Source organism: Mesoplodon densirostris, chromosome 6 (assembly GCF_025265405.1).
Source record: "Mesoplodon densirostris isolate mMesDen1 chromosome 6, mMesDen1 primary haplotype, whole genome shotgun sequence".
Taxonomy (NCBI): Eukaryota; Metazoa; Chordata; class Mammalia; order Artiodactyla; family Ziphiidae; genus Mesoplodon; species Mesoplodon densirostris.
This window is the reverse complement of record NC_082666.1, coordinates 21,475,978-21,496,810: the sequence shown is the minus strand read 5'-3', so window position 1 is coordinate 21,496,810 and position 20,833 is coordinate 21,475,978. Positions and strand designations below refer to the sequence as shown.

At 39.5% G+C, this 20,833-nt stretch overlaps 1 protein-coding gene across 3 annotated transcripts in view; it reads right to left on the bottom strand.

The window, feature by feature from the left end:
- UNC13B (unc-13 homolog B) overlaps positions 1-20,833 on the bottom strand; it is a 220,811-nt gene that overhangs the window by 84,471 nt on the left and 115,507 nt on the right. For 2 of the 3 annotated variants that reach the window (XM_060100768.1, XM_060100769.1), the window contains 2 exons: positions 9,580-9,894; positions 7,436-7,526 (listed from right to left, as the gene is read on the bottom strand). In XM_060100768.1, coding sequence (XP_059956751.1) covers positions 7,436-7,526; positions 9,580-9,894 — 406 coding nt within the window. Of the gene's footprint in view, positions 1-7,435; positions 7,527-9,579; positions 9,895-12,044; positions 20,100-20,833 lie in introns of all 3 variants that reach the window. The other variant, XM_060100767.1, reaches the window with a different exon arrangement.

The window sequence follows — 20,833 nt, the reverse complement described above, 5'->3', positions numbered from 1 at the left end:
AATCATGCTTTCAAAAAATATTTAATAACCCAAAATAACGCTCACAAAACAATGCCTAAGTGAGAAAAATTCTAAGTCCACACACAGTATTGTCCAAACTCAGTAACTTTATATAATGTATATATAAATTATAAAACATAGCTAATGTTAATAGTTAATATTTTGTTGTTATTGGCTTTAGGTGCTAGGCCTTGGGAAACTTTTTTTAAAGAATTAATTAAGAGAAGATAAAGAAGTACATGGAGATTTCTGTGGAAATGCTAATGAGCTTTTCTGACGTCTTAAGCATCCATAAAAGATTGGCTAAACACTCTGCCAGGTTCTATATTGGGCTCTAGAACACCAGCAATAAAAACCATAGCCCTGGCATTCAAGGATCTTACAAGTACACAGGAAAGATGTAACAGTAAACGAGTAACTCCATTAAATGCCAACTTAGCAAAAGTACACTAGTCTCCCCTTATCCTGGGACTATGTTCCAAGACCCCCAGTGGATGCCTGTATAAATATATACATATGATAAAGTGTAGCTTATAAATTATGCAGAGTTAGAGATTAACAACAGTAATTAATAAGATAGAACAATTGAAACACTAGAGTTGTCCCTCAGTATCCACAGAGGATTGGATCTAGGACCCACCATGAATACCAAAATCCAAGGATGCTCAGGTCCCATAGTTGGCCTTCAGTATTCAAGGTTCTGCATCTGCAGATTCAACCAACCAGAGATTGCATAGGACTGTAGTGTTTATTTTTAAAAACCCACATATAAGTGGACCCGTGAAGTTCAAACCCGTTTTGTTCAAGGGTCAATTGTATACCGTAATAAAAGTTATGTAAATGTGGTCTCTCTCTCTCTCACAAAATACCTTATTGTAAAAACTTAACGCTTTTTCCATTTTAACTAAGCACTTATCACACACTGTGGCCGTAACTCTTTCAGTTTGAGGTATGACAGCAAAATTAGCATGAATTTCTTTTTCCTTTTTTGCAATTTCATGGATAGAAGATCCATCCTTACTATAGATCTTAGCAACTTCAGCATGTGATTTTTTTCTTTCCTTATTAAATCAATAACTTTCACCACTTCACTTAAAGGAATCACTTTACAGCTTCTCTTTCATATATATGAATTGCCAGACATATACACAATACTATACATAAAAGATAACTAGTAAGAACCTACTGTATAGCACAGGGAACTCTATTTGGTGCTCTGTAATGACCTATACGGGAATGGAGTCTAGAAGAGACTCCATACAGAATCAGCCATACATACATGTGTATGTATGGCTGATTCACTTTGCTGTACAGCAGAAACTAACACAACATTGTAAGTCAACTATACTCCAGTGAAAAAATTAATTTAAAAAAAAAGAGGAAAGGTAAAAAAACCAAAATGAATTGCCAGCATCATCACTCTTGCACTTTGGGGCCATTATTAAGTAAAATAAGGGTTACTTGATCATAAGCACTGCCATCTCGTGACAGTCGATCTGAGAACTGAGATGGCTAATAAGTGTTTAATGGGCTAGACAAAGGGATGATTCACATCCAGGGTGACATGGAGTAGGACAGCACAAGATTGTATCACACTACTCAGAACTGCATTCAACTTAAAACTTAAGAACTGTTTATTTCTGGGGACTTCTCTGGTGGTCCAGTGGGGTAAGACTCCATGCTCCCAATGCAGGGGACCCGGGTTCGATCCCTGATCAGGGAACTGGATCCCGCATGCTGCAACTAAGAAGTCCGAATGCCGCAACTAAGATCCCGTGTGCCGCAACTAAGACCCAGTGCAGCCTAAATAAATAAATATTTTTTTTAAAAAGAATTGTTTATTTCTGGAACTTTCCATTTAATATTTTTGGACTGGGGTTGACTACAGGTAACCAAAACTGCACAAAGCGAAACCATGGATACAGCAAGGGACTACCATATGCACAGAGTCTGGAAGCTTTACCCAAAAAACTGACACCTGACTGGATTTAAAAGATGTGAATGAAAAGTTAGCTATGTGGAGAAGGAAAAAGAGTATATTCTATGCATGGAAACAGCGAGTACTTTGAATAAAAAATTTTACATGTTTGAAGTGTTGACTAAACAGAGTAGCAGAAAGAAGTAAAACTGGAAAGGCATACAGGGTTTGTATCAGTGCCTTTCAAATTCCTTTTCCAAAGGATCTGGTTTTTTATTACTAATATGTCATGGACTGATATTTTTGGTCTATAACCCATTCAATGAGACAAGGCCAGTGATCATGTGCTTGATGTCATGGCAATCCAAATTGCCACTAAATGCTCCCTTTCAACTTCAGCACTTATTTTATCAAAGACTAGAGAACCAAACAGTTCCTGGACTAGGCTTGTCCATGGACAACAATGTGAGTCACACTGAGCTAGATCAAAAGGTTTTATTATATCATGAAGACACTGTGCAGTAATTGAAGTATATATATATATATTTTTTACTTTCCTCTTTTTTTTTTTTTTGCGGTACGCGGGCCTCTCACTGTTGTGGCCTCTCCCGCTGCGGAGCACAGGCTCCGGACGCCCAGGCCCAGTGGCCATGGCCCACGGGCCCAGCCATTCCGCGGCATGCGGGATCCTCCCGGACTGGGGCACGAACCCGTGTCCCCTGCATCGGCAGGCAGACTCTCAACCACTGCGCCACCTGGGAAGCCCTACTTTCCTCTTTTTAAATCATAGTTCTACTAGATAATTTACAATCCTAAGAGAAAGGTACTATTTTCTCCCCATTTTCTGGATTAGGAAAATGTGGTTTGTTAAGGTCAAAAAACTTTATTATAATGGTACACTGAGAAAAAAATATTAGCAACTCACACCACAGGCAAGAATTAATTTCCCTAAAACAGTAAAAAGCTCCTAGGAATCAAAAGCTCAATAGAAAAATGGGCAAAGAATATAAATAGACTGTTCACAGAAAAGTAATAGCCTTTACTTATATGAAACATGCTTAACTTTACCAATAATAAGATATGCAAATTTAAACTCTACTGAGACACCATTGCCTAGAAGACTAGCAAAAATCCAAAACCTTAAAAAGTCACTCTATTGGTGCGTCCGGGAAGAAAAAAGTACCCTCATGACGTTACTAGTAAGAGTATACGTTGGTGATGGTACTGGCACAAAAACAGAAATATAGATCAATGGAACAGGATAGAAAGTCCAGAGATAAACCCACACACATATGGCCACCTTATCTTTGATAAAGGAGGCAAGAGTATACAATGGAGAAAAGACATCCTCTTCAATAAGTGGTGATCAGAAAATTGGACAGCTACATGTAAAAGAATGAAATTAGAACACTTCCTAACACCATACACAAAAATAAACTCAAAATGGATTCAAGACCTAAATGTAAGGCCAGACACTATCAAACTCTTAGAGGAAAACATAGGCAGAACACTCTAGGACATAAATCACAGCAAGATCCTTTTTGACCCACCTCCTAGAGAAATGGAAATAAAAACAAAAATAAACACATGGGACCTAATGAAACTTAAAAGCTTTGCACAGGAAAGGAAACCATAAACAAGACAAAAAGACAACCCTCAGGATGGGAGAAAATATTTGCAAATGAAGCAACTGACAAAGGATTAATCTCCAAAATACACAAGCAGCTCATGCAGCTCAATATCAAAAAAACAAACAACCCAATCCAAAAAAGGGCAGAAGACCTAAATAGACATTTCTCCAAAGAAGATATACAGATTGCCAACAAACACATGAAAGGATGCTCAACATCACTAATCATTAGAAAAATGCAAATTAAAACTACAATGAGGTATCACCTCACACCAGTCAGAATGGCTATCATCAAAAAATCTACAAACAATAAATGCTGGAGAGGGTATGGAGAAAAGGGAACCCTCTTGCACTGTTGGTGGAAATGTAAATTGATACAGCCACTATGGAGAACAGTATGGAGGTTCCTTAAAAAACTAAAAATAGAACTACCATACGACCCAGCAATCCCACTACTGGGCATATACCCTGAGAAAACCATAATTCAAAAAGAGTCATGCACCCCAATGTTCACTGCAGCTCTATTTACAATAGCCAGCACATGGAAGCAACCTAAGTGTCCATCAACAGATGAATGGATACATAAGATGTGGCACATATATATAATGGAATATTACTCAGCCATAAAAAGAAATGAAATTGAGTTATTTGTAGTGAGCTGGATGGATCTAGAGTCTGTCAAACAGAGTGAAGTAAGTCAGAAAGAGAAAAACAAATACCGAATGCTAACATATTCACTTTGAATGCTAACTGATTCACCTTGTTATACAGCAGAAACTAACACAACATTGTAAAGCAATTATACTCCAATAAAGACGTTTAAAAAAATAGTATATGTTGGTGGAAGGCATATACCCTTTAGGATAATCATTAACACTTTTCACAAATATCCTTCCCTATCTATTTCAAGGTATACTGTACCATTTGCTTGAAGTTAGACGTGGTTATATAATTTGCTTTAGCCAGGGAAATGTGAGCAAAAGTGACATACTGTGTCTTTGGGGCAGAAGTTTTAAGAGCCAGAATGCAATCTCCTATGTTCTCTTTCATTTGTTATTTTTTCTTTCCCTCTACCACCAATATTGGCAATGTTCTAGAAGCTGGCTGATCCCTTAGCCTGGGTTGCAGAGAAGATAACTTGAAGCAGAACTCTTCAACATACAGGATGATAAGCAGCACGAGCAAAATAAACCTTTGTTGTTTTAAGCCACTGATAAATGGCGAGCAGTATTTACTAAAATTACAAATGCATATCCCCTCAGATATACTTGCACACAAGCAAAATGACATACATAAAAGATAATCATTTGCAACATGGTTTATTACAGCAAATGACCAGAAACAACCAAATGAACATCAACAGAAGACTAGTTAAATACTTGCAGTACATTCATACTGTGAAATATTATGCACCTGTTTAAAAAGAAAAAAATTATCTTAGAGCTAATATGGAAGAATCTCCAAGTGAAAAAGCAAGATGTTCCCAGTGTGTATAGTATACCATCTTTTGTTTCTAAAAAAAAGGGGGGGGATTAGAAAATACATTCATATTTACTTATACCTGCATAAGGAAATTCTATAATAATAAGAAACTAACAAAAATTATCTTAGGGCAGATAGGTGGAACTTCCAATTACTCAGAAAAAAAAAAATTTTTGGTGCCATACTTAACTTCTTACTGTCTCACAACCTCCATCAGTCTGTCAGCAAACCTCATCTTAAGTATAAATGGTATGCTTCTGTCTCTATCTTAAAGTGCTATCAGACCCTTCTTTAAACTCTGGCTTATCTTCCTCCTCTTGGGCACATCTAAATCAACTTCCAGTTACATGACCTGTGTTAAGAATATATTTACTGTTGTTCTGGTATTCAATTAAGTTGCAATGGTTTTTGGTTTCTCTTAAATAAACCCTGCTTTTCTCTAAATGATTCCAAGCTTTGGCAACTGTTTTTAGCTATTCTTTTTGAGAGACTCTGAACTGCCTCTTAAAAAGTCATAACAAACTGCTCCAATATATTCTTGTTTTTCTCATTCAGAACTTTTCTTCTACGTGGAAGTTATTTTACTTTCCTTTATTATAAGAATTATAAGACCCTTACTCTGAAAAATTAGAAATAAAAAATTGATAGGAAATCTCTTCCTTATAGTAGTATGCCAACTAATGAATGTAGAAAGGATAATGGAAATAGAAAGTTACCATTTGGCAACCACCATTAGTGGTGGTAGATTCAGACAGGAGTCATACATGGATACTTAGCCTGTACATGGAGATTTGATGAGGAGCAAGATACTGGCACGGTCTCAGAGTATTGTACCACAAAACACTTACCAATGACAAAAGGAAAAATGGTGTCAGAACAGTAGAGAAACCTGGCTGATAGAAACATTGGGTGATTTTGTTTTTGGCTATGCCGTGTGGCATGCGGGATCTTAGTTCCCCGACCAGTGCCCCCCGCATTGGGAACATGCAGTCTTAACCCCTGGACTGCCAGGGAAGTCCCTTAACTAGATGATTGAAGTTAACATTACAGGGGGTAGGACAGGTTGACAACATGTACTTTCTGATGCAGTTCACTAAAATGAGTCCACCATCATTTTTGTGTAATCCCTGCCAAGAAAGTATGGCCTGAGTCTGGACATGAGGAAACACTGGATGGCCCCAAAATGAAGAATATGTTACCGAATGAAAGGCCTGTACTATCTGTTGAAGATGCGAAAGACTGAGGAACTGTTCCAGATTAAGGGAGATTAAGAGACATGACTGCTAAATGCAACATGTCAGCCCAGATTGTATCCTGGACCAGAAAAGAGACATTGTTGAGCCAGTTGGCAAAATTTGCATGGGAACTTGATGACAGTATTGTCATTGTTGATTTCTTGATTTGGATAGTTATATTGTGGTTATACTGGAGAGTAGCCTTGTTTTTGGAAAATACAAACAGGAGAACATCATGCCTCCAACCTTCTCTCAAATGGTTCAGAAAAAAGATTAATCATAACGGATGGAGGGCGATGAAGCAAAAATGTTGTAAAATGTCAACAACAGAGGCATCTTGGTGAGGAGGATATGGGCGTTCTTTACTATTTTGGCAACTTTTTTCTAAGTTTGAAATTATTTCAAAATAAATTACTTTTTAAGTGTGTTTACACATGTGAGCATGCTTGCATTTTTAGTATGTGCCAGGTATTATACTACCGACAGCCACCTGTCATCATTTAAAAATCTCCTTTCACTAACACAACATTGTAAAGCAACTATACTCCAATAAAGATGTTAAAATAAATAAATAAATAAACAAATAAATAAATAAAATAAAAACCTCCTTTCTGCCTGAAAAGTGACTACTGACACACAGATAAGGACACTTCAAACTTGCAATGCTGCAAATGAAAAATATTTCTATTTTTACTTTTTTACACTGTTTTAGATATTAATGTGTTGGTGTTTGGGGCCTTAAATTAGGGGAGCCCATAGAAACTTCTGAACACTAAATTTCTGAGTAAAATTTCTGGCCCTGTAAAGGTCAGCCAGTGGTACTTGAACTGGCTGGCCAAGGGAAACAACAACTAATCCTAAGAGGCCTTGAAATAGTCTTCTATCCTAAACTCAAAATAAAATGGCCTCACAGGTGATAATGGTACTGAAAATAGCATTTAATTTTACTTTCAGGCTCTTAACCCACTAGGTCTACTCGCTTTCCATTAATCAGCATAGAGGGAAGCCAATGGCTACCTGCCCATCTCTTAAGGCTCTAGCTTACTTGTCATGCATTCCCAGAAGCACACTGTAAGATGACTAAGCACTGACTGCTTCTTCAGCACCATATGTCTCCCAATTTCAAAGGAAAAACTGTCCCAACTAGAACCAGAACAACAGATTTCCTACCTCCTGCAGCTGGAGTCGAACCTTGGTAACTGCTCGGATCCAGTGCGCTCTGGCTTGGGTAAATGGCGAAGATGCACTCTCCTCGGGAAAACTTGTAACAGAGAAAAGAATGTTCCTTAAAAATCAGCCCATGACAGTGCTCAAGGCAAAACTGCCAAATACCTAAAATTAAAAGGTTTGTTGTATTCATGCCTATACTTATCTAGTGATTCAAGCCACTAAAACAGCATAGTCCTGAATATCCAATGTGAAAAAAATTCCTAAAATGACAAGTCCTTTTAACTTTTCATCTGTTCCCTCTCTTTCTTCCCACTTTTCCACTCACCTGATGAGGCAGCTCATTGGGACAGTCAGGGATCAGGATACCAGAAGCAATGGCAAGGGCCCTAAGTCAATGACTAACATAGAAACCATGCAGAGAGGTGTGGAGTAACCCTCTCCCCCTACCTCTCAAGACTGCCAGTCTCCCTTGAGGGTTCTACATAGCATCCTCAGGGCAGAATTTTGTTCCTGCAAACCGTTCCTGCTCCACTAAGCATTTTGGAAGGCTTTCCAATTCCTAGACTACATCAAAGTGCTAAGAAAAAAGGCAGAGCCCTTGTCCTGCTGTGATCTTGTTCCTTGAGCTGCCTCAGGACCACCCTCAGCGAAAGGAACAATAAATATAACAAAGTAGCTTTGAGACAGAAACACTAACCTGTATTAGAACAAATCATCATCATCTTAACTGTGGAATAGTGGTTAATTCTTGGTGATGATGCTTCTCCTCTCTCTCACTGGGGTCTACTGACAAGGCAGTAAAAAAGGACCCACCATCTAGACACATAAAATATATGCTAGGCTCTGATGCCACCTAACTGGTTCAACTGTTTTAAAACATTTGTGGGCACTTCTGAAACTGGCCTGGACGTCACTTGCACAGCTAGGATCTGGGAGGACAGAGCCATTAGAGAAGGCCAGGCACCTTCTGCTGCTCGACCAAAAACTCTACCCAGACAACAGTATCTTTAAAGTCCAAGGTCGACAAAGAGCTATCTTTCAGTGGGTCGTCAATCCAGTAAAAAAGCTGGTCCAGAACTCAGTCTCCCTGATGTCTTGTCTACTGGATGAGCCACCAGAGATGACTAAAAATCAGGAAAACAAACAGAAAATAAGTTTCTACCTTCAAGTGGTGGAGTAGAGGCATCAATCATTCTCTAACTTTTACCACATCATCAGCATTCACTGCTCTGATCTTCCCATGACCTTGAAATTTGAGAATTTAAGTCACACCTAGCCCTTATCAATCTACCCCAGTGGTTTTCAACTAGGGACAGTTTTGCCCCTCAGGAGAAATCTGGCAATATCTGGAGACATTTTTGGTTGTCACACTGAGAGTTGCTCCAGGCATCTAGTGCGCAGAGGCTCAGGATGCTACTAAAATCCTACAATGCATACAATAGCTTCCCATAACAAAGCATTATCTGGCTAAAAATGTCAACAGTGCTAAGAATGAGAAACCCTGCTCTGCCCCAACCTATCAGCAATTCACTGACCAATTTAGCTCAGTAAGAACAATACTCAAACTCTGTACTAAGCCTCATTATGTGACTGTTAAAAGGACAAGTTTTAAATTTTTCTCCTTATGGGTACCAACTGCCAGACATACTGCTAGGCCCCAGGGAGACAGAAGGGTGGGTTAGATCTGGCTTCTAGACCAATTCTTTAACTCTTTCCCAGTTTTGTCAGCCAGGGAAAAAACAAAACAAAAGAAAAAAACAACGTTCACAAAAGAAATTTAAACATTAATCGGGTGGGAAGCCTATTTCATTCAAAGCAGCTCTTCTGAATGAAATGACCTGCAAGGTTCAGGTCAGTTCCAGACTCAAAGGCTGTCATATGTGGGGTCAACTAGTAAGCCAAGAACTGCAGACTCTAGAAGGCCTGGTACACTGCAGTTAAAATGTTCTTCAGAGATCCTCAAAATACATTGGAAGCTACACCAAAAAGCAAAGGAAGCAGTGCAGAGATAAGCCTCAGTATCCTGATCACAACCACACCCAGCTGCAGGGAAACAAACAAAAAGCAACTGCATTCTGTTCAACAATACCATAGGGCAGGTACTGAGGAAACCAGGTGAGCTCCTCAAGGTAGCCATCACCTACCTCTCCTGGGGGCCTAGGATGTGGTCTCTATGTAGCACCAGATCTGGGGGTGGAGGGGTTGTAGCATCTTCTTTCGTCTCCTTGGGTTCACATGCTCCTCCCTTCTCCTCTTCACGTGCCGCCTCCAAGGCTTTCTCTTGTTCTCCAAAACCTACTTGGCTGTCTCTGGAGAAGCTGCCAGAGCTGTGGCAGGAATGAATCAAGTCCCTCTCCCGACGGTCATCATCTTGTTCATGACACTGGTCTAGTTCACTCAGCTGAGAGCTTCCTTGACTCACATTACAGGAGGAGCCATACCTACTACTGCTGGTGGGGCTGTGAGAATGAGAGGAAGACACGTCAGTAAATACATACAAACTAAGGACCAGAACAAAGTAATGGATAAATCCAGGAAATAATGATTCTATCAGAGGCAAGGATCACAAACAGGAGGTTCCTAGGAAGAGAGAACCAAAGTTCACAATCTAGAAGAACTAGTCTCTGTTCAGCAAAATCACAACAGGAAAAATAACACAACATGCTGGGTTCTCCAATAGCACTTAACCTCAACCCTGCAATTGACTTTGAAGAATTCTTTATCTTAACATGCTATTTTGTAAGTAGGATTAAGAATTATTAAAACAGTCTGTTTATGCCTAAAATGCTCTACTCGGACTTCTTAAAAAACTTGTCCAGTGGCTGTGATTAAAGTTTTCCAATTTCCACAGAGTAAAATGGATGGATGAACTCTACTCGCTTTTTCTACTACCTATTAAATCGAGAGAGATCCCCTTTCCTTCCTCTCCAATTGTAAACGTACATGTGTGTTCCTCAGAATGAGCAAAGGAGGGTGAACATGTTCCTTCAATTATCTCTCAGCCATCTGTATGAGGTAATGGAAGCCACTGGGAAATGGAGGCTAGGACCAAGAAATTCCTCAGGGGAATGGTCTCAACAACATGAATGTTACAGTGGTATCCCTGGCAGCATAGGGAGTGTCCCAAAGATGAACCTGCCTATCTATAGCTGAGTTGCTCTCAGGACATGGCTCCGTTTTGGGCAAAGTGGACACAGTCCAACTCCAAGATCTGAGTCAGGGCCATATTAATGCATTTCTGTACCTGAAGAGAGGCCAGCCTAACCCTCTCTCAACCACCTGAATTTCCATACCCAGAAAGGAAATTCGTTCCCCTGGTATAAGAGGCAGCAGCTATAGCAGAGAAAGTGGCAGTGAATCATGACCAGAAAGAATACTATTCAAAGTTACTCCCTTAAGCCGTATACTGAATTTGGGGGATTCAGTCCTATTCAAAATGGAGGGACTTGGGGATGATCTATCAATACAAGATCTATCCTAGCCCATTTGGATAGTTCCATCCCAAGTCAGAGGCCCTTCATTTTACCTCTGGTATTCTGCCGGAAAGCCTCCGTGCAAAAGGACAAGGAATTTCCTTGCCAAAGAGTCAAGCTTTAACTAAAGGGCTTATGTTTACTCTTGGCCAAATGAAGATAAATCATTATTGTTTTCCAGTGATATTTTCCCTATGATTCCTCCCAATTATCTGGCATTTACAGGCTGATTTCTGATTCTTCATACCATGGCAGCAGGATAGGTACCAAGCCACTGTTCTGAGTAGTTCCCAGCACACATATACACATGAACATGTGTGCGCACATACTCACATAACCTCCAAAGTACTTGACCAGCCTCTTTGGACTGGTTTGGGCCAGCATTCAAGGCAGCATTCTTAAAATGCCCTGTATGGTGCTTCTTCTTAGGGGAAATATTAGTATCCTTTGCAGGTGGACCCTGTACAATGCTCCAGACTGAATAACTACAGCAAACGATAGCCCTGAGCTCCTGTGAGACTGTACTGAAAGCACTAATCAGACACCAGTCTCATGGGTAGTAAAATGCAGAGACTGGAAGAAGCTGTGCAAATCCATATGGAATATATATAGTATAGATTATTCCAAGCCATCATTTGCATTTTGTATTTTACTTAATACCCTCATTGCCACTGGAGAAAGCATCTTAGAAGACTTGGAAAAGCAAAGCAAAGTAGGTCTCTCCTAGCTATTACAGATATAAGTGCCAAAGCCCCAAGGAAGTGTTCTAGCCTATCATGTGGTTGTAATTAATATATGCCACTCAATGACTAGCTGTCTCTTCTTGCCCTCCCTTCTCCATTCTGCATTATTCAAGGCAGAGCAAACCAGAGTGAGTAAATCTCATGACCTAGCCTTCCCTTTAAGCAGGAAGCTCCTTGTTCCAATAAATGAATTACATTTGGCAGAAAGAAGAGAAGATGACGATATCCACCTATTATTTCTTCTTGCTTAACCCCTAATTAACATGAAGCTCAGGTGCTGGGAAAGACACAGGAAGGATAAAAAGCAGGCTATGATTAAGCTATCACTAAGTCACTGCATCATAAATGGTCAATTCTTTAAAATCATTTATGATGCTTTAGTTGAGAACAGGCCTTTTGCTGGTCTTTGGTTCCTTGATGTCATGTAGAGCAACTGGCTGCTGTACATCCGAAACAGAGTCAATGCTAGCAGGCGCTGCCTCCTCTTCATGTGTTTCTGGCTGGTGAAGTAGCTCAGAGACAGTGCAGTGTTCTTCCTCATGACTCTCTGAAGGACAGGTGAGGTCAGAGAGGTTATCTTTGGTACCCCCGTGTTCTCCAGATGCTGGGATTTCCTGCTGGTTTTCCACTTCTCCAGGCCCTGAAAGCTCATGAGCACATATACTTGGCCTGGTCTCCAGCTGCCCAGAGGTCCCAGAGGGCTGAGTCAAAACCTTAGCTGGCTCAGCACTGGCCCCAGACACTTGAGAAGACTCCAGAGTTTTGTCAGCCTCACTGAATTTAAGGTCCTGATCACTGCTGATAACCAAAACTGGAGAGGAGGATTCTGCAGGCATTTGTTCAGGGTCCCATTTGTTCTCTTTCGGCCATGGGAATGAAAGATCCAGCTTCTTTCCAAACCTTAGTTTTGAATCACTTGCCACTGCACTACTCCCTTTCCCCTCATTAACTCCCTCAAATAGAGTTGACAACTTCTTAAAACTGGACATTAAACCAGTCTCTGCTGCTCTATTGCCAGAGGAGGAAGGCGAGGAAAAGAAACAGCTCAGTGGTTTCCGATAGTCAGTAGCAGAGGATGGGAAATGGAGTTTTGGCCAACTGATCATGTTTGGGATTTCAAAATGAGGACTTGGCTGCTCCGTTTCCTTGGGGACTGCGGGTGGACCTTTCTGGGCATCAAGTATCCCATAGTTTTCTTTGGCACAAAGCACAGGTTCCTCCAACGGACAGTGAGAAAGGTATCCTTGGGTTTCCAGTGTGGCACTCCGGCCAACACTTGCCTCACTGAACACTGTAGTATTGGTTTCTAGTGAATTGGTTGCCTGTAGCTCTAAGAAGTCTTGGTTTGTGGAGGCAGATTGCATATCTGGCTCTGGCTCAAGAGGAAGAGGTAGGTGAATTGGAGGAGGAAGCTCTTTGGCAATCCAGATAGGTTCTGGATGCAACTGTGTTGGCAATGAGATATGCTCTGCTTCCAATGATGCCTCTGTGTCTGTACCCTGCAACATCCCCATGTCTCCTTCATCACTCAGAGACAATACTCCTTGCCCAGTATCGTCCCCTGAGACAGAAGATGCAGCCTCAATTGTTTCAGAATGTTGGGGTTCTGGAATACTGTCAGGAATATTATTGTTTTCCATTTCAGTTGTTAGGTCAGGATCATCCATCAAGGTCTCCGAGTCTGACTTTGCACTAACCACAGTCATTCTACAGTCACTGACTATAGCTTTTGAATTGAGTGCTCCAAAGGTGGCTTCTTTCCACAAATTTTCAGGAGGTACTGATTCTTCTGTATGTCTGAAACCACCATTTTGAAGCAATGCAGTAGCTGGAATAGATGATTCTTGTTTGTATGTCTCTGGTTTGGGACTTTTAAAAAGTCCAAATAACTCACCTTTGAGAGGTTGAGATGATGCACCAGAAGAAAAAGAGAAAAAGGAGTTCTTCTTTGCAGGTTTAGGAGAAGAGAAAAGTCCAGAGAAAGTTTTAGGAGGTTCAATTAAGGACCCAGAGAAAGATTTCACTTTGGTCACAAACCCTGAAAGCATTTCTACTGAAGAGTCCAACATTGATTTGTCTTCCACTTTATCTGCATCTTGACTCTGGAGGTGCCCTGTACATCCTGGCTCCACAGAGGAAGAAGCTGGCTCCAGGATCTGTGTTAAGACCTCATCAGGGGCCTTTTCTAATGGCAAGTTCAGTGGGTCACTAGTAAATCTTTCATTTTGGTGGTAGGTAGTACATGTGTCAAAATGGTTGAGCTTTTCAACCAAATGGCTATCATGTGAAAAAGAGCTGGCTGGTGAGTCACTCAGAAAGGCTTCCTGTATGAAAGCCTCTTCTTCATGGGGAGATACCTCAAGGGTCTCTGGACCAATGAGCAGTGTTTCAGACTGTGCCTGAAATTGTGGTGAATGAGGAACAATGTCTTTTTGTGACTGACTTACCTGGAAATCTTTTAAAGATGTCCCTGGTCCATTACCGGAACCTAGTTTTCCTGGATAGTTGTTTTCTACATTGAGCTCATCTGCAAGGGAGGTAACCTTAGTGGTGCTGCTAATGGAAACACAAGGAGCCATTTGCTGTTCATGAACTACCTCCTGGACTATGCTACCTCTACTGTCATTAGAACCTTCTCTAGTCATTGTATCACTCATGTCTACAAAAACACTTGGCTTCTTACAGGGCTGGGAAGTCACTGGAGCAACAGCTGAAAGGCTGTGTTTTTCCCCAGGAGTCTGCTGCTTTTCATCCAAAAAGGACAAGTTGAAGAAACTGAAAGAGCTATTACGAGAGGCATTCTTCTTGCTGCCTGAGTTAGCAGTGGAAAAAAAGGAAGGAAGTGTGAATAGCCCTTCTCCTTGAGATGTGGTTCTTGGTAGAGCAGTAGAGGTTCTGTTCTCAGATTTTTCGGATCCAGTCAGGAAAGAAAATATAGTCTTTCTGGTTGGTAATTCTGGTTGGAATGGAGATGTTGTGGCAGTTGAAAAACTCTGGTCTTTGTCAGAAAAATGATCTTGTTCATTTGAATTTCTTCTGCTCAGAATATCTAATGATATTTTATCACTTCTTGGAACTTCTGTCACTGTAGACACACCACTAGTCTCTACTGAAGAATCTCTGGAGGATTCTTTGAGACACCTTGTTGAGAAAGATGAATTTGGTGACTGGGGGAGTTGGTGGTCTCTGGAGGGTGCCTCTTCGTCAGTCAAATGATCACACTGGATCTCCCTAATTGATGGTTCCTTTAGCTCACTGTCATCAATAGTAGTCTGCTTGTTCAGATTTCTAACTCGAACCTTCCCTTTAGAGGAAACTGGTGCAGCAGGAAAGTTCCCAACATCCTGTTTAGTTAGATGTGCAGGATTAGGACTTGACTTGACCTTATCCTTATTAGTCATTGAAGAAACAGACATATTTTCAGTTGTCTGTTTAGGAGATACATTGGTTTTAAAGAAATCCCCAAGGGAACCAAAAACATTTGAAACACCAGGAGATTCATTCTTTTCCTGAGACGATATCTTTCTATTTGTCTCACCATTCTTTTCTAAATTTGGTGATCCTTCTTTATTCACCTGGGTTTTAAAGAAGTTCAAAAATGGAGATGCCTGTTTCTCGTTTGCTCCTGCACTTACTGAAGAGTCTTCTCCCCCACCAAAGAGTTTCAGTGCACTTTTAAATAATGTTCTCTCAGACTCTTTGGAAGACTGGTCCTGAGGAGGCTCATAATTCTTGCATTCATCCCTACTAAACTGTGATACAAGAGGAATTGAAACAGAATCAGCTGTAATCATCTTGTCGTCTTCTGTATCTGATTGAGCCTGAGAAGTTATTTGGTTTGCCTGGAAAACAGATTTTAACAAACTTTGTTTTTTCACATGAATGCTTTTATTTAAAGGGAATTCTTTCTTCATATTTTTAGTAAATTCTGGTCTCTGAACATTGGATACCATTTGTCTCTCTGAATCCTTCTTGAGAAGACTTTCTTCCTCACTTTGGGAGTTACTCTCTAGTTGCTTAGTCAAGATTAATGACTGAAGACCATCATTTGTGATCTCTGCTAAGTTTGACTGCTGATCTATTTTCTGCATGGCTGAAGACTCTAAGGATTCATTCTTATCAAAATTCAAAGTACTTCCAGTTGAAGCACCCAAAGCAGAAAATGACAAAGTCACTTTGTTCAATGATGACATCTCTTCTGTTTGCTGTGGGATGTTAGTCTTATTTTCAGGATGAACCAAAGAGGCAGCTTCTTCAGAAGAAGACTGGATCCACCAGAAACTGGAAAGGTTAACTGATGAATCCTTCGCTAGAGTCTGATTCTTATCTCCCTTTATAATTTGATTTTTATTTAAGACATGATTACCAATCATTTGGGGATGATTTCTGAGATCCAATGTACACTCAGAGTCTTCAGAACCACCCAGCCTTTCTTTAAAAGATACAAAATCTCCTTTTGACTTTTGAGGAGTATAGCCTGAAAAATCTAATGGTTGATCCCTTTGGCCATAACTTGACTTTTCAAGTACTTGTGAAAACATTTCTATATTTAGATACATTGGTCCCTCACTTCTTGGCAAAACTACAGATAAATCAAGAGGGTCATCAATTGGTTCCTCTTCAACATACCACAGTAATTCGTCTTCCCTGTCAAGTACTTTAAAACTGTAAGCAGGAATAGTGCTATCATCTAATGTAATACTTGATAGATCATTTGTCTGTAAGTCACAATTCAAATACTCTTCATAAGAACAGTCAGGTATAAATAAATATGCATACTGACCAGTAGAATCAGTAAGGAAAGAATAGATGTACTGACCATCGTGGAACATAAAATATCCATAATCTCCATCCTCTGATGGCCACCACACTCCATTTTCAAGACATGACAACCATTCCTGGTATTCATAACCAACACTTGAATAAACAAAGTTTTCATCCATTCTTAATGAGTCTAGATCAACTACCGGGCTCGTACTCTTCTCATAGCCTGAAGAACAACTTAAGTCAATGGGCAATTCTTCTAGTGAATTCTTAGTCTCATTAATTGGAAGATAACAAGAATTTCCATATAATGAGTTAGCCGCCCACATATCACCTCTCAATAAGTAATCTTCATTAAATGCTAACTGGTTGAATGATTCATGTGGTAAGTCACACCAAATGACACTGTTTAGATTTGTTCTCCACTCCAAGATATTTGCATTTTGATCTTTTTGGCAAAAATTTATTGCTGGATTTTCTGAGTCAGGCCACAAGAAAACATCGGCTGATGGAAATGTATTTTGATTCAACATATAATAAACTGGCTGAAGTTTTCTGGAATTTTTAGAGAAATCTTTTATATCAGAATCCCATTCATAAGAGAAAGGATTGTTCATCTCTTCAAAAGCCTGATAGTGGTTTGATTGACTAAGAATGTTAGTATTTAGCATAGGTGAATTTAACTTGTTAGAATTTTCATGTAGTTTTGCCTCAAGAGCATGGTGTGGTGTCTGCCTCTTAGCCAAAGATTTCTCTAATAGGTCCTGCTGAGCAGTTGGAGTGCAGTGAAGTACACTGTTCTCAGAAGAGGGGAAATTCTTTTCACTTTGCTGGTTTTTCCATGTAGGAGGGCAATAATGGTTATCAACCCAAGCATCAGATAATGGTATGTTTTCTTTAGGTAAAGATAAGCAGCTTTTTATGAAGTCAGAAGTTTCCTGTTTTTCATGGTTCCTCTGGTTCTCAAAAGTCACACATGAAGTAACAGGGATCTCATCCAAGGATAAATGCTTTTTTCCATTCAAACCCTTTAGGTCACCTAAAGACATGGACTTTGCTTCATCTGGCTTACAATCAGTCATACTGCTATTTGATATCAAGTTAAATATTCCAGAGAATAAGCTCAGTGTATTATTCCTGTGAGGAGAGTCATCTTTCTTCACATTTAATTCTTGTTGACTAGACAAGTTTTCAAGAGAAGAAAATCTGTTAAACAGGCCAGAAAGAAGGCCTCCTTGTGTTCTTTTCTTGGAAGCTTTATCTACAAGTTTGTCATCACTCATTTCATCAACCAAGGTGGGTTTCGAAATGGTAGAAGTAAACGCTAATGAAGAGTCTGGTACTGTTGAGGATGTCACTTGTGTAAAATTCTTACTTTCTCCTAAAGAATCTGAAGGTATATGCTCTTTAGACACAACTCCAGGAATGTTTAAGGTATCTCTTTCACAGTTCTCTATTGCTGTGTGGTCACTTGAGTGTAATTCCTCTATACTCCCAAATTTCCCAAGATCATTATTAATATTTGGAGCCGAATAAGACTTTATTTTATTAAGTGTGACATCTTCAGGAGTATTTATTTGGTCACTCTTATTAGATGTCTTTATATCGCCAAATTTCCCTAGATTACTATGAATATTTGGAACTGAAGTAGATTTTATTGAACTAAGTTTGGCATTTGCATGGCAGTCTCTTTGGATCTCTTCATCAGTGGTTACTGCTGAGCCATGAAAACTCTGGTCGTTGACAGTTTTATGGCTGTCAGTGGAAGAAAATTTAAACAAAGGGAACATGCTTCCTTTCTCTCTTACATCCTGCTGCTTTTCAGAATGACTAAGAACTTTGAAAAATGGAATATCTAATTTTCCACTAAAGGAAAAGGAATGTCCACCTTTCTTAGGGCCCCTTTCCCATCCATCTTCCTCCAACTGGTGAATTTTCATAGAGTCTGACAAAGTCTCCTTTGAATAGGTCTCAGGGGAAGTGAGCAAAAACTGGCTAAAGGATTTTCTGAGTGGCTCAAGGAAATCATCGTCACCAGTAATTTTGTCCCCCTCTAATGGCTTTGAAGATGGCTCTTTATTTGCAGTTCTGCTGCCAGCTTCACAATGATGTCCTAAAGTATCTTTGGCACATATTTTTCGTTGATCTGGTAACAGAGACAGATCTGTACAGGGTTCTCTTTCCAACGGACTCGCAACATCATCTTTCTTATTTGCAGAATGAGCTAAGTTAGAATGTTCAATGGCTGCTTGGGAAGACAACAAATCCTCACTTAGGGGCATTTGGTAGTGAGGAGTTTCTCTATCACTCCTATCTAAAGTGACAATGCTACTATCATTGCCAAGGGTATCTTCCCCTTGATTTGACTCTGAACCACACGCAACAAAGTTTTCCTTTCTTGTTGGCTTGCTCTGGTCATCATCTTTTTTGGTTTCATCCTTTTCCAAAAAGATTTTTAATGGATTTAGCATGCTGCAAACAGACTTTATAACTGAACTCTGACTCTGTGAAGCAGAGTCCCTTCCAATAGTTTCTGTTGGATCCTGAAAGTTTAAACTTCCAGTTTTACTGTCCACGTGCTCGTTTTCAGAGGTTTTGTCATGTTTGCCAACGTCCCTATTGTCAACTGTTTGAGAAGATAATGGAGATGGAGATTGTATGGAAAGATCCTTCTCTGATACTGACTTGGCTCTGGGTCTAGATTGTGAATTAATCGCCTCTGTTTGATTAAGAGTTTCTGTTTTCTCTGGAACTAAATAAACCAGCTTTTCCACAGAGCTTGTTAGATGCTTTGTGCCTGAACCCACCTTTTCTGTGAGTGAAGTGAATAAAGAACCAACAGCACATTTTACTCCATTCAGCTCAGGGAAAGAGATGGCTTTGTCCTTGTCATTCTTGACAATGTTTAAAGATGGTATTTGATCCCCTGGCATTTTCTGTTCTGCATTATTAACAGTACTATTGTGTTTAAGTGTTTTTTTAGTTTTTGAAAGGGAGCCAAATCTATTAATCTCCTCTTCCTTCTCTGCTAAATATTCTGACACTGTTTCTACCAAACACTGAAGCTCACCCATTGTATCAATATAGTCCTCCTTGGGTTCCTCAATAGAGGAAGGGGTCATCTCTTCCATGGGGGACCCAGACAGATTTCCAAGTGTGTCTGTAGCACAATTCATCCTTTGTGATGCAAATGCAGGATTTGCTCCATAATATTCTTCTGGGAAACCTCCAATATGATGGACATTGGATGGATGACATGTTGGTGACAGTAAATCTTCCTGCTTATCAGAAACGGGGGAACCCAGAAGTTCATCAGAAGTACTGCTGGCAGAATCTTCAAGAATATCTAATGGAGTGAAATTAGTGACATGCTGGTTTAAGCCAGATGACTTTTCACAGTTCTTAAAACAACCAGGAAGATCATAATCATGACTTTCCAAGTTAGTGGTCCACATGCCACTCTTAACCACAAATCCATTTTTGTAGGGACGCAAAACTGGGTAATTTTGTTCCTTCTTCTCAACATGGCAAAGGTCACAATTTTCAGTGTTAGGATATGTACTTTTCAAGTTAGTCTTAGTTCCTGATTTATCATCATATTGGCTTTTTTCACTGTCTTCAAAATGACTATATAAGGGTGTCTTTTTCCTTCTCCTATCTATTGTATCATATTTCTGAGGATATCTAGAGAAAGTAGATGTTTCAAATTTAAGGTCATAATTAAAGGCAGTAGAGAATTCTGTCGCTTGGCTTTGAGATGGTATCTTTTTCCAATTCTTGTACTTTGGTTGTATTTGTTGGCTGTAATATTTATCAGTTTTTGAAAGAGTTCTCACTTCTTTTACCCCTGTGTCCTTTAAGTTTACGTTACTGTTTTCTAGAGCCTCTTGTGACATTTTCCCCTCTATCTTCTCATATATACCTTCTTGCTCTTCATAGTCAACATCAGAGAAATATGAAATAATCCTAATTTTGTCATTTTGAACCTGCAAGCCTTGTCTGATGTAAAGAGATAAAAATGGAGGAAGAGTAAGGCAAGAAAAAAAAGGAAAAACAGGGGAAAGGAAGAAAAATTATAAGATTTAGTACATATTCAATGAGAGAACTAAAATTAATAAAATTATCAATTTGATAAAAACCATTCAGACTGAAAAGACAAGATAAGGAAATCCACATGTTCTTAAATCAGTATTATAGCAAGGTAGTCAAAAAGTTTTTCCACATTAGAAAAAGAATACCTATAACAACTTTAAAATACTTCACTTGCTACCATTAACTATTTAGGATTCTTTTGTTTTCTAAGAAAGAAACAAACAAACAAAATGAACATATTCCATCAATATTTAGAATATATTTACAATGCCAAAGTTTAGAACTGTTATATATTCCATGAAAATATATCAAGGGATTTCAAGAAA